This window comes from Patella vulgata, chromosome 1 (genome assembly GCF_932274485.2).
Source record: "Patella vulgata chromosome 1, xgPatVulg1.2, whole genome shotgun sequence".
Classification (NCBI taxonomy): Eukaryota; Metazoa; Mollusca; class Gastropoda; family Patellidae; genus Patella; species Patella vulgata.
In genome coordinates, this window is record NC_065879.2 from 76,420,700 (window position 1) to 76,436,908 (window position 16,209).

The 16,209-nt window shown below is 36.3% G+C and overlaps 1 protein-coding gene across 1 annotated transcript in view; it reads right to left on the reverse strand.

The window, feature by feature from the left end:
• The window catches only part of LOC126823528 (WD repeat-containing protein 35), a 38,884-nt gene that overhangs the window by 2,837 nt on the left and 19,838 nt on the right, over nt 1-16,209 (reverse strand). Inside the window, exons 20-31 of the mRNA XM_050552432.2 lie at nt 15,338-15,426; nt 14,259-14,376; nt 13,595-13,680; nt 13,228-13,371; nt 12,576-12,708; nt 11,435-11,497; nt 10,355-10,567; nt 9,259-9,399; nt 7,852-7,981; nt 5,217-5,303; nt 2,779-2,908; nt 180-248 (exon numbers count right to left, since the gene is read on the reverse strand). Coding sequence (XP_050408389.2) covers nt 180-248; nt 2,779-2,908; nt 5,217-5,303; nt 7,852-7,981; nt 9,259-9,399; nt 10,355-10,567; nt 11,435-11,497; nt 12,576-12,708; nt 13,228-13,371; nt 13,595-13,680; nt 14,259-14,376; nt 15,338-15,426 — 1,403 coding nt within the window. The remainder of the gene's footprint in view (nt 1-179; nt 249-2,778; nt 2,909-5,216; nt 5,304-7,851; nt 7,982-9,258; nt 9,400-10,354; nt 10,568-11,434; nt 11,498-12,575; nt 12,709-13,227; nt 13,372-13,594; nt 13,681-14,258; nt 14,377-15,337; nt 15,427-16,209) is intronic.

Sequence of the window (16,209 nt, forward strand, 5' to 3'; positions counted from 1 at the left end):
CTTTTATGTACACGCAAAATGTGTACATGGGACTTCAGTCTTTTGTCACATCCCAAGGATTATACATGCCCTTGCCATAGGGGGCATTTAATCATGCAGTTGGTCCCGGGCATCACCAAATTTCACTTGCATGAGCACTAGAAAAGCATTCATTATATTTGATAAGTGGGTTAACTTACCAATCAGGCATAGGTGAAGCACAGTTTGGACATTCTACTTTATTATTTCTGGTATCTTTAGGACTGTGACTGAAATAAAAAAACACAACAAAACCTCAATGATTTAATATCATATCATTGGTGTGGAGTGTGGGGTCCAAATGGTTGTATATCTGGGTTTTACCAAATTGTTAGGGAGAGCCAAATTGTCACCTAAAATGTTTTGTAACATGGACGGGAAATCTTCCTTTGTCCTTTTCATTGAATAAGCAGATTGTTTTCCCTCTAGTAGATTGGGTGGAGCTTAACCATGCAATAACTAGACATGTTCAATGTTATTGCACACTTTTGCTGGTTTCCACTAATTTTAGTAGAAATCATATAGAGAAGTGGGGTGGGTTTTCTATGCAATAACAACAAGCATGTTAAGCAGGTGTCAATGTTACAGTCATTTATAGTACGCTTCATTCGTTAATAGGTTTAACATCTCGGCCTACAGCCTAGATGTTTAAACCTGTTAACTCATGAAAGCCGTGCTATAAATATAACGTATTTCTCAAGTTTATCTAAAATAAATTCTTCCTGGTTGAATCGAGTACAATAACTGCACAGACTCTGTTAGGTTATATATTATCATAGTTCACACCTACTTTCATTTATACTTGACCCAATGTCATCAACACATTCATTATCTATTCTGATGAATCTACTCTAGGTCTATATATCAGTAGGGCTGTAAACGATACGCCAGGCCACGATACGATGCACATCACGATTCATAGTATACGATATGATTAATATTGCGATATAGGAAATAAATTTAAAGTAGCTAAGTCTCTAACTCAATATCATCCAAAGTCTTCGACATTGAAAACACAAATTATTTGTCAATTTAAATCAACATTGATGTTGTGGTCTTACTGGGAAAAGATGGGCTTCTGATATCCAATATTTAAGACAAAATAAACATTTTACCATTGGTACACGAATCATGCACCATAATAATGTTTCAACGCCATTTGTAACAAAGGGACTCGAAGAATGGGGCTAGACATATTCCACAAGGCATGTCAAACGGTGACACCATATTCTTATCTGGAGAGCATGCGCAATACATACTTTCGATGTTGACAAGAATAATCAGACGCTAGAGTTGCCCTTCGATTGAGACTTCTGACACATTTCGCCGAATATAGCCGATTTGAAATGAGAGTATGAATGGAAAAGGTTTAATGTAAATCAGTTTATATACACTCATATTACACTATTATTATATGTATTGTCATCTATTTGTGTCAATTCCTAGGTCCCAAATATTAGTGATTTAGCTCCTTTAAAAAATGCTGTTAAAATTTGACAGTCTTTCACTGTGTAAATTTGAAGGCCTACTTTTATGATTTACCATAAATGTGGTGTTTTCTCGGTCAACTGACGAGATTTCATTGCCGTCATGCTTAACTTTGCCGTCATGCTTAACACTGCCGTCATGCTTAACGGGAAATCCTAAAAATTCCCATACTTTACTTGTGACTTTAATATCAAATATTAATATACATTGAAAATGTGCTGATCGTAAATTGTTTTGGTCTTTATTTTGATCCACATCAATATTGTTATGTAAAACAGTTTTATTTCAACAACATTGGTGGGACTAAAACCAGAGAAAACCCACGAGGTTGGATCCGGAGAAAACCCACGAGGTTGGACAGGTGGCCCTACTCCTTGTCAAGTACAACCGGGGAATCGAAACCACGCCACTTGACTCAATGACAGACCTTATGATACAATGCGAACACGCTAACCATTCGGCCGGCCAACCCCCCTGATTTAAAAGAGGCCATACAAAAAAAAATATTCTGGTTTTCAGATAATCCTTAACAACAATCTGGTACAGGAGGGAGGTTTTTATTTTTGTCAAGGTTAAATGACTTCTTATTAACTTCACATTTCAAGTCACTACATTTATTTCATCATGTTGTGTATAAGAATATATGATTATCCAGTATTTTTTATGATTGACATTAACATTTATCATGGTTTGATAAATTCTTTATTAAATGAGACAACAGCACATTGTTGGAATCAATCAAATTTTTTATAGAGTTACTTCCTTTAATGTGTTAATTAATGAGCATTTTTTTAACTTTCCTACCTGATTTAAAATAAAAATGTATCATACTGCCCTTTTCCAAGTGGTTATCTGACAACCAGAATATTTCTTTTATATGAAATGAAATGGGGTTTAACGTCCTACTTGCTCTGAACTGGGCTAATGAAGACGGGCATACGCCATACAGTGTGCTATGAGGGGAAATTTTGCCCGGACAGCGGCACTACGGCCTACTCTTATATCGAATTCCAACTGTCAAAGGATCTTTTACGTGCATGCCAATGTGTACACGGGTCCTCGGTTTTTCGTACCATCCGAATGACTAGACAGCTCTCCTTGTCAGGTCCATCTGTCCGGCATCACTGACAAGGGGGAACCACGTTAGAAAATCTGGATGAACTTTCTCGGCCAATGCAGCGATCGAACACCCGACCTCCAGACTAGCGAGCCAGTGTCTTACCCACTTAGCCACTGTGATGGCCTAAACATAACTATATACAGAGTACTTACTGTGTAAATATTTCTAAAGCTAGTTCAGAATAAAGTTGTTTTTGTTCTGGAGATATTGTATCAATAGACTCTAATTTTATAAAAGCTTTTGAACATGTTCCAAATCCTTTATTAGCTGTAGATACCAATGCTAAATTGAAAAAAAACCCAAAACAAACAAGAATCAGTTATCAACAACCACAGGGAAACACAAAGATAGGTTGCCAGGTAACGAAACATACGCCCACAGCAGCTAAGTCGTCTGAGCAGTCATCAAGAGTTGACACATATTTTTTCTTTTGCCGGTAATGAAACATTTATAATACACTAAAATCTGATTAAGAGAAACAACTCTTTAAGTAATTACCAGATAAATCATTCAAATTTGTTTGACTTATAGTTTTGCCCCATCTGTTTAGAAATCAATACATTTAATATGATGGATTTAGCTGTTCAAGTTATCAAAATTCATTGAAAATCAATAGACTTGTTAATCTCAAGACCTTAAACTCTGAGTATCAATCTAAAGTCAATCGGATATTAACTTGAGCCTCTAGAGCGTTCACCAGATATTTCAAGGTCATCAAGGGCCATAACTCTGAACTCTGGCAGTAATTATCAGAAATTGTTGAAAATGAATGTGATTCTTCCTCTCATGACCTTAAACTCTGTGTATAAATTTAAAGTCAATCTGATATTAACTGTAGCCTCCAGAGCGCCCCCAAGCAACGACAATATGCGACCACATTTCAATGTGGACATATCACAACAGAGAATAATAAGGCTATTCATAGAATAAATTTACAGCTATTGTTCTTTAGTTTAGATTTTTCAACTTGATTTATTGTTCACAGATCAATGAACTTCAACAATAACATTTTGTTTTTTGACGTTGTAGGCCTTTAAAAACTCTCCAACTAAAGGCAATTAAGTGCATGTCACAAAATAAAGCAGATAATTTCTGCTATTTTTTGTTTAAAATTCAAAAGAACCTAAATTCAAAACAATCTCTTAGATCACATAGCCTAAACAATAAACATGTATACTATCTTTGTAATCTTAATGTAAACGCCTATCACATTCAATCATAAACTAAATGACTATTATATTTAATGGCAGTTTTGAGAACAAGTCTACCTACATGACCCATTTAACACTGGTTTGAATACTAAATAGAAAGTGTTGATCTCCGCCTAAATTTTACACCACACTTTTCCTTACAATAACTTTTTATTTTAATATTCAAGATAGGTTGCCAGGCAACGAAACATACGCAAACAACAGCTAAATCGTCCCAGCGGTCGACAAGGGTTGTAGCACATTTATTCTTTTGTAGATAATTAGGGGCATTTATTTACAAGACAATTTCATACAGATCAGATTATAATTTTCGTCGTTTGAGGGTTCACAACAAGGTTCTACAAACTGAAACAAGGACCTTAAATCTGGTAGTAATTTACAGAAATTGTTGAACTTCGACCGGCTTTTTCGTTTTACTAATTCAAATAATGCATATAAATTTCATACAGATTGGATTATAACTTTGTCATTTGAACATTCACAAGTTCAACAAAGTAAAACAAGGGCCATAAATTTAGAAGTAATTGACAGAAATTGCTGAAATTCAATAGGCTTCTTCATTTCACTAATTTAAATAATGCATATAAATTTCATACAGATTGGATGATAACTTTCATCATTGGAGCGTTCACAAGGTTCAATGAGGTTCAAAACTCTACAAGTACTTATTTGAAATTGCTGAAATTCAATAGGATTCTTTGTTTCACTAATTCAAATGATGCATATAAATTTCATACAGATCAGATCATGATAACTTTTATCATTCGAATGTTCACAAGGTTCAGCAAAGTTAAACAAGAGCGATAACTCTAGACGTAATTATTGGAAATTGCTGTAAATCTATAGGAGTCTTTGGGTCACTAATTTAAATGATCTGTATAAATTTCATACAGATCGGATGATGACTTTTGTCGTTAGAGCATTCACAAGTGCAACAAGAAGAAATTAATTTAAATTATTGATATTAAATTGAGTCAAGGGGCATGGTTTTGATTTCCGGCTTGTATGTGACAAGGAGTAGGGTCGTCTGTCCAACCTCATGGGTTTTCTCTGGGTCCTCCGATTTGCCCCCCCACTGCTAAAGACCCCAATGCGCCAGCGAATCAATCTCTCTCTCTCTAAACAAAATCACAGCAGATTAAATCCCAATCAGATTGAATACAGACCCATCAAAAGATTTTACCCATCACTTAGAAGTGGTGCTGGTTTGTTTATTTGCCGTTTGTGATATTTCCAATTCATTAAATCTTTGTAAATGCTGAACAGGATTGAACCATTTTTGAACTGCTACTTCCAATTACACAATATTGTAGTTTACAAGAGATTAAAATTCCTTCAAATGACAATTAAGAGTTTTATTTCTAAAATGGATTACTAACCTAACAGAGAGTATATATCCAGTGGATCAATGATGTCCTCAAAATCTCGTAAATGAAGAGCAGTTCTCATAGCAGCATCAACATAACCTGGTGTAAAAAAAAATTACAATCAAATTTAACAGAAAAAATTTAGAACAGTTTTTACAGAGAGTCTATTGTTACACCAGTTGGGAAGCTGATTTGGATACAGAAAATTTGTGTAATCCTGGCCCTGGTCAAGGAAGGAAAGGCACCACCCAAATCTTGTTTCACAAGCCATTCCAGTGGGACATGAAACTGCATTTCATTTTATTTCACAAGCCATTCCTATAACGACCAACTAGACAAGTTATAAACATACTCAACAGTAAACAAAAATTTAAAACTAACTTCTTGTTAAAGCTTGTCATATATTTGAATATGGTGGCATAATTATCAATAAATGCTTTTTTTTAAAATTGAAGAGTCCAGGGGAAGAACGATCTAACTCACATTTTTGTCTTTTTGCATAAAAGGCAAAACAGACTTTTGAATGAGATTGCTTGACGCAAAAAGAACTAAGAGTGGGTTTAATTACAACTTCAAAATTATGTTTAATACAAATCAGAATTACCAGTACAACAACTGATTTCCACTTTTCAGCCAAATAAAGGTCAAATAAAGGGTACGATCAGGGTTCTATAAAAGTTGCGGGTGCGTGCGCACACACTTGAAAATGTGCCTGCAGGGTCATACTGAAACACAGGGATGTAGCCAGGATTTTGTGAGTGGTGTTAAAATATATTTGGCGAGCGGACTGAGGCAAAAAAAATTTTTGGGGAGGGGAAGTGGTCTTTTATTAAAATTATACCCTTCTTGGTGTATTTTCAGAGCATCTGCTGCCTTTTGTATTTGGTTCAGTGCAAATCAAATTTCCATTATATTCAAATTTTACCAAATTCACTTAATTTTCATCAATGATACAGGGATCTAAAACCTTTTTGACACCACCCGACCGAGCATAAAATTGTCCCGCCCCACTCTGTTTCTCTGGATAGATAAGTTGAGGACCTTTCGGTATTTGTTGTTTTGTTGGGTTTTTTTTTCAACTATTACTTTATTACTTTGAGATTAAAAATTATTCAAACCGTGTTTATGTTTTATTTGAGTACAACGAATTATGACAACAGGTAGATATTGATAATTAAAACACGTTGTATTATTTGACTTGTTTGTAAAGTTGTTGTACGTGTCTCACGAGTATTATTATTATTACGGTGGAATGAGAATCAGGTCAGGCAGAAACTGAGAAAGCTCTCATCGTCCTCCTAGTCCTACTCTCGGGCCGTAGCAAATCCACGGTCAACACAGGTAAGAAATAAAATAAGATCATCGTGAAAATTTGCAGGCACGTGTTGGACAATTACGACATTCAAACCTTTAACATTGGAGTGCCGTAAATTGGTCTGGGTGACCTATTTACGGCAAATAAACAAATATAAAGACCGTAGAATTATTGTAAAATGAATAGACCTAGGCATACACATCTTCTAAGTATAAATAAACAAAATACCAATACATCTTTCTTTAAACTAATTTGGGATGATAGGGTCTACTACGACACACAAAAATAAATTATGCCGTGACAGACATGGTTTGCGTACGTCGGCTTTTACCATGGCTTTGCCGTTTAATTGCCGTGGTAAATTTCGAGCGCCGAGTTTGTGTACAGAGAAGGACGAAGGGGTTTAAATACGACTGGGCCTTTTTTGATTTTTTCTTTGTGCTGGGCGGCAAAAAATAGTGCCGGGCGCAGGCGCCACCTGGCGTGGCTACATCTTTAAAAATGAGCCTGCAAAAAAAAAATTTTAAAGAAAATGTGCCTGCGCACGCCATGTGCATGTGCGCGGAAATATCGATGCCTGGACCGTACGATGGACTTGTATTTGTCTGGGAGGCCATTTCAAAAAGGTCTTGGTTTGATGTGACTGATCGTTTTTACCTGAAGTCAATTGTTCTACAGAAAGCTTATAAAATTTGCTACCAGATGGCGCCATTAACTGGGGTTTGTTGAAAAAGTGACTTAGATCGATGTTCCCCGGGGCTTTTCAATTTATAGTTGGTCAGCCTCAAACATTGAATATATATTTCGCCAACATATCTAATCACTGTTTCAGTTCCATGACTCGTGTAATACAGGAATTTAAATAGCAGTATGTGTTTTCTTGGCTTGGTTTCTTTTAGATGTCAGAGCCACGGTAGGTCAGAGCTTAAGATGTTGGCTTGTTAACCTGGAGGACCTGTATTTGACCCTGAAGTGGCCGAGAAAGTTCAACTTGATTTTCTGGCACGATTTCCCCTTGGTCAGTATTGCAGGTCAGTCGGCCTGGCAAGGACAAGGCATAGTTATTCAGATGGGACGGAAAACTGAGGTTTCACTGGAATTTGATATACAAGTAGGAAGTAGTGCTGCTGTCCAGGCAAATTCCCCTTATAGCACACTGTACGCCGTATGTACGTCTTCATTAGCCCAGTCGGAGCAGAACAGTAGGATGTTAAACCCCATTTTATTTCATTAGTAGTAGTATATCATTTGTGATGGGGGTGCAGATATTTTACTAGTTTTGCCATCAAATTTCGTATATTTATCTTGGACATATTCTCCAATGTATATTACCTTCATGTAATTGTCTTTGTGCCATGATATAGAAATGATACGCCTCAGCACCTCTCCATACATTATCTATAATCTTAGTATCATTCATACTAACATCTTCTTCTAGAAAACCTGCTAATGCTGTCGCAGCCTAAAAACATAACATATATCTTGTATATCTTATATACATTATTAATATCTGAATACGCGCATACAGAGCACTGCTAGCTTATATGATTTAATCTATGTCAGAATGAAGTAAAGTGGAGAATTTTTTACCTGGATGTATTTTTTATTTATTTATGCATTTATCTACCGTAAACAAAGAAGTACTTGTACTTTATCTACTTTAAAATATATATATATATATATATATATAGTAAAATTTATGTTGGCAAAATGAAACTACATAATTTGTGCTAACGTTTTCACAACCGGATTTATTATAACATATACATTTCATAAATATTCAGAGAGGGACAGGGAGGGGGAAAAGAAAAGGAAAGGGGCGGGAGATCGAGAGAGAGTATATAGTGGGAACTACATTTGACTTTCTAATGTACAGGCTGTACGACTTGGCAATTAATCTATCTGTACAAGGATTCTTTATAAGCATTGCAAATACAACAATATGATTAAAATACAGATGTATATTTAGTTTGTTTTTTTTATACTTTCGATGGCCTACACTACATGAAGATCTGACAAGTTGTACTCGAAGGTCGGGTCAGGGGTCGTACTAACGGCTTTTGACCCTAAAAGGTCAGACATTGATTAATCAATCAGCATTGATGTTTCTAGTGGTTTACCCACAGTTCTGTGCATGGCACGCCAAGAAGTCGCGCAGTAACAGACTGTTTCATTGGCTTATTCCTCATTACAACCAAAATGCCGGTAATATAACAACTCTTCCAGATCTTAGTGTAGTTAAGACAAGTAAAACAAAATTTTGAACTATAAAAAACGAAACGTAATTGGATCTGTGTTTTAATCAGCATTAAAAATTCAAAAATAATTCTTTACAACAGACAATTGTTTCAGTTTGTGCTAGGATCAATTGGGTTTGAATTCTGTATCAAGACTGGTTTGAAAATTCCTGATTGATCTTCTTATTTACAATTACAACTTAAAGTAACGATCAGGGCTCTGTTTCAGACATATTTGCCAGTTGTGACCCTCTAGCGGGTCGAACTTGCGTGTCAGTCACGAAATTTAAATTTCAAAGAATTTAACTTCAAAACACAACAAATACTGTTGAATTGATATTTTTTATGTGTAAAATTTAGATAAAGCTAAAAATCGTCATATCTTTTGAGAAAATATTTTGTTAATCTGAGGTAAACAAAATCCATCAAAAGTTAACTGCCTACTCAAATTTTTGAGAGCCCTGGTAAACATGCCACGTTAACGATCGTAAATGCAACATACCTCAGCTTTCCTGCCTTTTGATTTATTTCTAGATGTTAATTTCATGGCTTCGTGATATTGTTCAACCATCAGACCAGCCAATACGTAGAGTTTCTTCATCATTAGTGGTTTACTACGCTGTTTACCTTGATCTTCAGACATCTATATTAATCAACAATCACATCAGATTAATTTTCTAGCAAACATGGAAACAAAGAGAGAGAGAGAGAGAGAGAGAGAGAGAGAGAGAGAGAGAGATGGGGTTAATGTCCACTGGACACAAACTAGGTCATTTTGGGACTAACACATGGTTCAATTTTATTCCAATAATTCACTTGCGCGTAGGGTTTTTTAGCAGTAGGAGAAAACCGGAGGGCCCAGAGAAAACAAACGAACGAGGTTAGACTGCCGACCTTACTCCTTGTCACGTACAACTGGGGAATTGAAACCATGCCTGCTAGTTGACTCATAGACAGACCTCATTATACAGCCTCATTATAGGTTCTCCCCAACACCTGAATGAACAATCTGTCCTAATTGTTCACAAGATAATTTAGTAATTTATGGGCGAAATGAATAATCCTAAAAATACCATCCAGTACTTATTGTTCTCACAAAGGTAACAGCAATAGGCTATACATCCTAATTAAATCTCGCAGTATAAAAAGACACTGAAAACAGTTAACAGTTCTTCTTGAACTGGTGTTTCTACATAACCTACTAGCAGGATACCCAATATCGACAGGGGTCAAATATCAACAGGGGCTCAAATTTGCCCAGGGTCCAAATTCACCTGGGGCACAATTTGCCCTGGTCCCAAATTCGATAGCCTAAAGTAAATGGTGAATTATAAAGTCTATCATTGAGTCAAGTGGCATGGTTTCGATTCCCTGCTTGTACGTGGCCAGGAGTAGAGTCGCCTGTCCAACCTCATGGGTATTCTCTGGGTCCTCCAGTTTCCAAGACCAATACGTGCACGCAAATTATTGAAATAAAGTTGAAACATGTTAGTCCCGAAATGACCTAGTTTGTGTCGAGTGGGAGTTAAACCCAATTTCTCTCTCTCTCTTTCCATAAGTATGTTTATTAATTTTCTTTATGTTAAAATTATTCTTACTTTATATAAGATTTTAGCAGCTTCCATAAAATGTCCAGCCTTTCTGTACAGTTCAATAGCATTGATTTGTTTATTTTTCTCCAGTAAATGTTGGGCATATTTAGCCAGAAGCGTATCAATTTCTCGTACATTATGAGTTTTAGCTAAATCAATGGCAGTATTCCACTGGTTCAACTGTACACAACAATCAATGGCTTCCTTTATTTTATTACACTGAAGAACAAGAAAACAGAACCAAATATAATATCTTGTCAGTGATGTTTATAAAATCTGTTACTTTTATCTAGATTGGGAAAACATGGTGACCTGCTGGTGAGTATGGTGCTAGTTCACTAATCACACTGTCATATAGTAATGTCACCTTTCATGGAAGAGTTTCCTCCCCTTTGTTGTATATTGGAGTCCCTGGGAGTTATCTCCCATGTGTGGAATCTCTTGTACTTAGAGAGAGGGTGAGTAAAACATGGCTTATCACAGGTGGTTTTTAGATTGAATACATTTTATCCATGTCATCCACGGTGAACCAGAGAACTACCCCCACATGATGGAGATGCCAAACCACCCGGTCTGACAAGAAAAAGCATCTAACCGTTCAGATCGAACAGAATACCAAGTTATGTCCGTCTTTTTTGGATTGGCTTTCTCCATTTCATTTCATTTTTATAATTTAAAATTTAATGTCACAAATTTAACACAGTCATTTTATTCACATTGTTTAATGGCAATACACAGGATTTCATTTCAATATGCATTCAAAGTTTGAAAAGAATGTCACTATGGAATCAGCAGAATTCAATCTACAGGAAATCTTCAGAATGACAAGACACAAGATTGTGACAATCACAGACATTTTTACTGAATGACCGGGGACATTTTTTTATGGACAAGACTTGTCAAGTTTGTTGCAAAGATAATATCTGATAGTACTGTAGATGCTAATGGCTGTTCAACGGATCTCTTCTCTTCTTTTGATATTTTTCTGATCACTAACTTTCCTTGTATCCCTTTTTTGTTGACTGACATTCGAGATGGCAAAAATGTTTTGTGTTTAGAAAAATTAATTCAAATTAATAATGTTACCTTTCTGTAAGAATTAACAGCCTGATCACACATTCCAACACTTAAAAACATCTTAGCTATATCCTACAACACAAAATCATATCATAATTTATCAATTATAAATAAAGCATCCTCTCAAATTGTAAACAATTGGACAAAAGGGAAATTTTACCAGGTAAGAAATCGGGGTTGCCAGTAACAAGGACAGCATGCTAAGTCTTTTGGATAGAACAAAAAAACCTGTGGTCTTCACCTGTGTACGTATTGGCATGCACATAAAAGAACATTTGATAGTTTGAATTCGAAGAAGAGTAGGTAGAAATACCACTACCTGGGCAAAATTCTCTAACTAGCAATGTATATATGTTAATAAAATGACCAAAGTTCTGTGGGGAGCTACTGTGGCTAAGTGGGTAAGACGCTGGCGCACTAGCCTGGAGGTCGCATGTTCGATCCCTGCATTGGCTGAGGAAGTTCATCTTGATTTTTACAGCGTGGTTTCCCCTTGTCAGTGGTGCTGAACAGAGGGCCTGACAAGGCCAGCTGTCTAGTCGTTCAGATGGGCACGAAAAACTGAGGACCCGTGTATATTGATGTGCACGTAAAACATCCCTTGGCAGTTGGAATTCGATTTAAGAGTAGGCCATAGTGCCGCTGCCCACGTCAAATTCCCCTCATAGCACCACTGTATGGCATGTGCCCATCTTCATTAGCCCATTAGGAGCAGAACAGTAGGATGTTAAACCCCCATTTCATTTCATCTCCAAAGTCTAATGTTGACAGACTTTAAACCCACAACACAGGATTAAAATCTCAGCTTTAACAGGAATATATATGTCTTAACCAGGAAAACATATGGTTTACCAGGAATACACATGGTTTACCAGGAATACATATGGTTTACCAGGAATACACGTCTTTACCCGGAATACTTATGGCTCTACCCAGAATACACATGGCTCTATCAGGAATACACATGGCTTTACCTGGAATACACATGGCTTTACCCGGAATACACATGGTTTTATCAGGAATACATATGGCTTTAACTGGAATACATATAGTTTTACCTAGACTATATGTACGATTCCACCTGGAATATATATATGATTTCACCAGGAATATACATGGCTTTACCGGGAATACACAAGACAATACTTACTGGTAATAATTTATGATTTTCTGGTAAAGAATCGACCATGGTCTCCAGACCTTGATATTCTTCTAACATATAATAACATTCAGCTAATCTTTCTTGATTTCTGCCTCGAAGATAATACTTTACAGCTTCTGGCCTATACAAAATATATCAATACTGTGGTATCAAGAACTCTTTTTAAAAGCCTATATTTAGCTTCATCTCACACACCCAATCGTTCAGAACCATGCACATGTATTTGTAACAAATCAGAGAGACTGTATCAGGGTTTAACATCCAATCAACACAGACTAACATAAGGTAAGTCTTCAACTGTAACAGGGTTCTGCAACAGCAGGAGGAAACCGTAGGACACAGGCAACCCTAGTCCTTATCATGTTCCATATGTTTGATAGATAGAAATGGGATAACCCACGAGGTTGGACAGGCGACCCTACATCTCGTCACGTGCAACCGGAGAATCAAAACCACACCAGTGGCAGACCTGATGATACAGCGCGCACATGCTAACCATTCGGCCATCAACAACCCTTCCACATGTTTGAGATCGAAATCATTTCTACTGACTCAATAACGGAGGTAGAGATAATATAAAGTGCCATATTAGACCACTCATATACAACATATTATCTTGAGTTGGAAAATGATGTATTACCATTTTTGAATATCTGCATATTGATCGCCAATAGCATTACAAGCTTCCTCCATTTGTAAATCATCTCCACCTCCCCCAGTTGTTAACATCTGGTGTACTCTCATCCAATCACCTAGTTTCTTTCTCATACCAATGGCTAGATCTCTGTTTAATTAGCAAAAACAACTACTTACTAAACCACATGTACAGCAATATGTATCATCATTACTGATAAATCATTTTTAAGATTTCTGAGCAAAATTCGGATAAAAAACATTTAAAGAGAATGTTGAAAAATAATTTGCGAATGAACAAGATTACTTAAAAGGTGCATGGTGTGAAGCCAAATTATTTTTATGCAAATTAAATATTACATTAATTATTTTACCTTCGGTCCATTTCGATATAAGTTTTTTCTGCTTCATCGTATCTTCCAAAATATGCTGCAACTTCAGCTTTCTTTAAATTCTCATTCTGGGGAAAAAAACAACATGAGTAAAAATTTATCTTTGGTGAATGGGTTTGATCATCACACTACAGCAGTGAATCGCACAAATTTGTCAATCAAGCATTATCACGTCCTCTATATACCCAGTGGTTTTGTTCCATTCTACTCCACTAAACCCTGGGTGCATTCACTGGGGAGACACATAGTCAAATTATCCACCTTTGATACTTGTGTTATTTTTATCGACCAATCGAGTGGGTGATGGGAAGTAACTCGCAATTTATTCCAACTAAGATTATTGTGGTGAACAGAAACGATGTCACTAAGACTGGTATGTAAACTGTTTTTTGATTGGTTCGTAGAATCAATCTACGATCAAGGGCAGATAATTTGAATTCGTGAAAACCCTGTGAATAGATACAGGGCTTTGTGGGGTAGAACCAAACCATGCCACTGGGGATACCGAGGATGGAATTATCACTGGTTTGTGATTTATTCAGAAATAATCAACCAGAGTTGTCTCCCGTCAACAGAAACTATTTTAATAGTGCCCTGCTTTCTTCGAAAAGCTGAGGACAACAATAATCAATAAAGTTTATATTACCTGTAAATTTCCAATTTTTTTAACAAATTCTATAGCAGGGTAATCTTTACATTTCACAAATGCTGTTTCTGCTACATTTAGTTCTAAAGCTTCTAGTGCTGCCTTGGCTAATAGTCTCCTACAAACACAAAGTAGTTAGATTTTATTAAATATTCCAGTTCTGAGGCAATCCTTCAAAAAAATTATAATGTTTTTTATTTTTATATTTTTATTTTGTAAAGGTTACTGTGGCTACATGACTTTTCACAAGCATCACATTTCAAAGTTCTATCTTTAAGCATCATCTGATTATCCATGCCATTTACAAAATGAAATGAAATGGGGTTTAACGTCCTACTGTTCTGCTCCTATACTGGGCTAATGAAGACGGGCATACGCCATACAGTGTGCTATGAGGGAAATTTTGCCCGGGCAGCGGCACTATCGCCTACTCTTATATCGAATTCCAACTGCCAGGGGATCTTTTACGTGCATTCCAATATATACACAGGACCTCAGTTTTTCGTATCATCCGAAGGACTAGACAGCTGTCCTTGTCAGACCCTCCGTTCTGCACCACTGACAAGGGGAAACCACGTCGGAAAATCTGGATGAACTTTCTCGGCCAACGCAGGGATCGAACACCCGACCTCCAGGCTAGCGAGCCAGCGTCTTAACCACCTAGCCATCGTGGCTCCATGCCATTTACAGGAAATCACTTACATAATTACTAATTCTCTTGTTACATAATTTGTCATATTCCCTTATTATGTTTTTTTTCAATGACCTGTCTAGTGTCACATAGTGGTTTATTGAATATTGTGGTCTGAAACCTTGCATTTAAGTACATATCAGTTATCTCCCTTATTTCTGCCTTTCTGAGTAATAAAGATAGAGATTGAAATTCTAACAAGGATTGTTTTTCACTTTCACTCACAAGTTTAATGTAACACCCCAGGATCCAAGGATCCAAATATAACATGGTGGTGTCTAATATCAACAGTTAAAAGTCCCAAGATCACCAAATCCAACTCCTAATCATATTAGAATATGTTTTTTTTTGTCAGTGATGCAGCTGTTCTTGAGACAAAAAATCTTACCATAATCTAGGGTGTGGATTTTCTTCTATGAATTGTTGAGCATCTTGTATTCCTACTTTCTCTAACAGATCAGCTGTATCTCTCAGGGACTAAAACATAAACCAGAAAGAATATTATAATGAATGGAACTGAATTGCCAACGCTGAAAGTAGACATTAAAAGGGCATTAAGTAAGATTAGATAAAGAGCTGACAGTTCTTGCTATAATAGTTTAAAAATAGATAATGGAAAGAGAATATGTTGAAAATTTCAGTCAAATTGCTTCACTCTGAACCCAGATATTAGCAATTTAATTTTAGTCTAGCTTTGACTGTGATTACCACCCTTGTTACGGTTATTTCATCCACCACAAAACGTATTCAAATCCATTAGACATCACAGGCATACGATGGCATCAAGAGTTGACTATGGTCCTACACCACAGACAAGTGGAATTCAAATTAGAGATTAAATACCAAGTAACTTTTATCGGCAAAAACCAGGATTGAACCTTGCCCCTCCTGGTTAATGAGCATGTGCCTTACTGCGCCACTGCAGGGTTCCCGCGGCTTCGTCAAACATTTTTTCAAGGATATTCAAGGATAAATATACGTCAAATTCAAGGATTCTCAAGGACATTTTTTAGCCTAAAGTTTACACTTTTCATCTTAAAAATAACCAAAACATTACCAACTATCGTTATAATCTCATATTTAAAAGGAATTGAAGACATTTGAAACAAAATTAAGGATCTCAACTGAAATTCAAGGATATTTTCCTATTTCCGCGAAATTCAAGGATATTCAAGACCTTGAAAATGAAATTTTAAATTTAAGAATATTCAAGGATTTTCAAGGACCACGGGAACCCTGCACTGTGGTGTGCCACTGAAC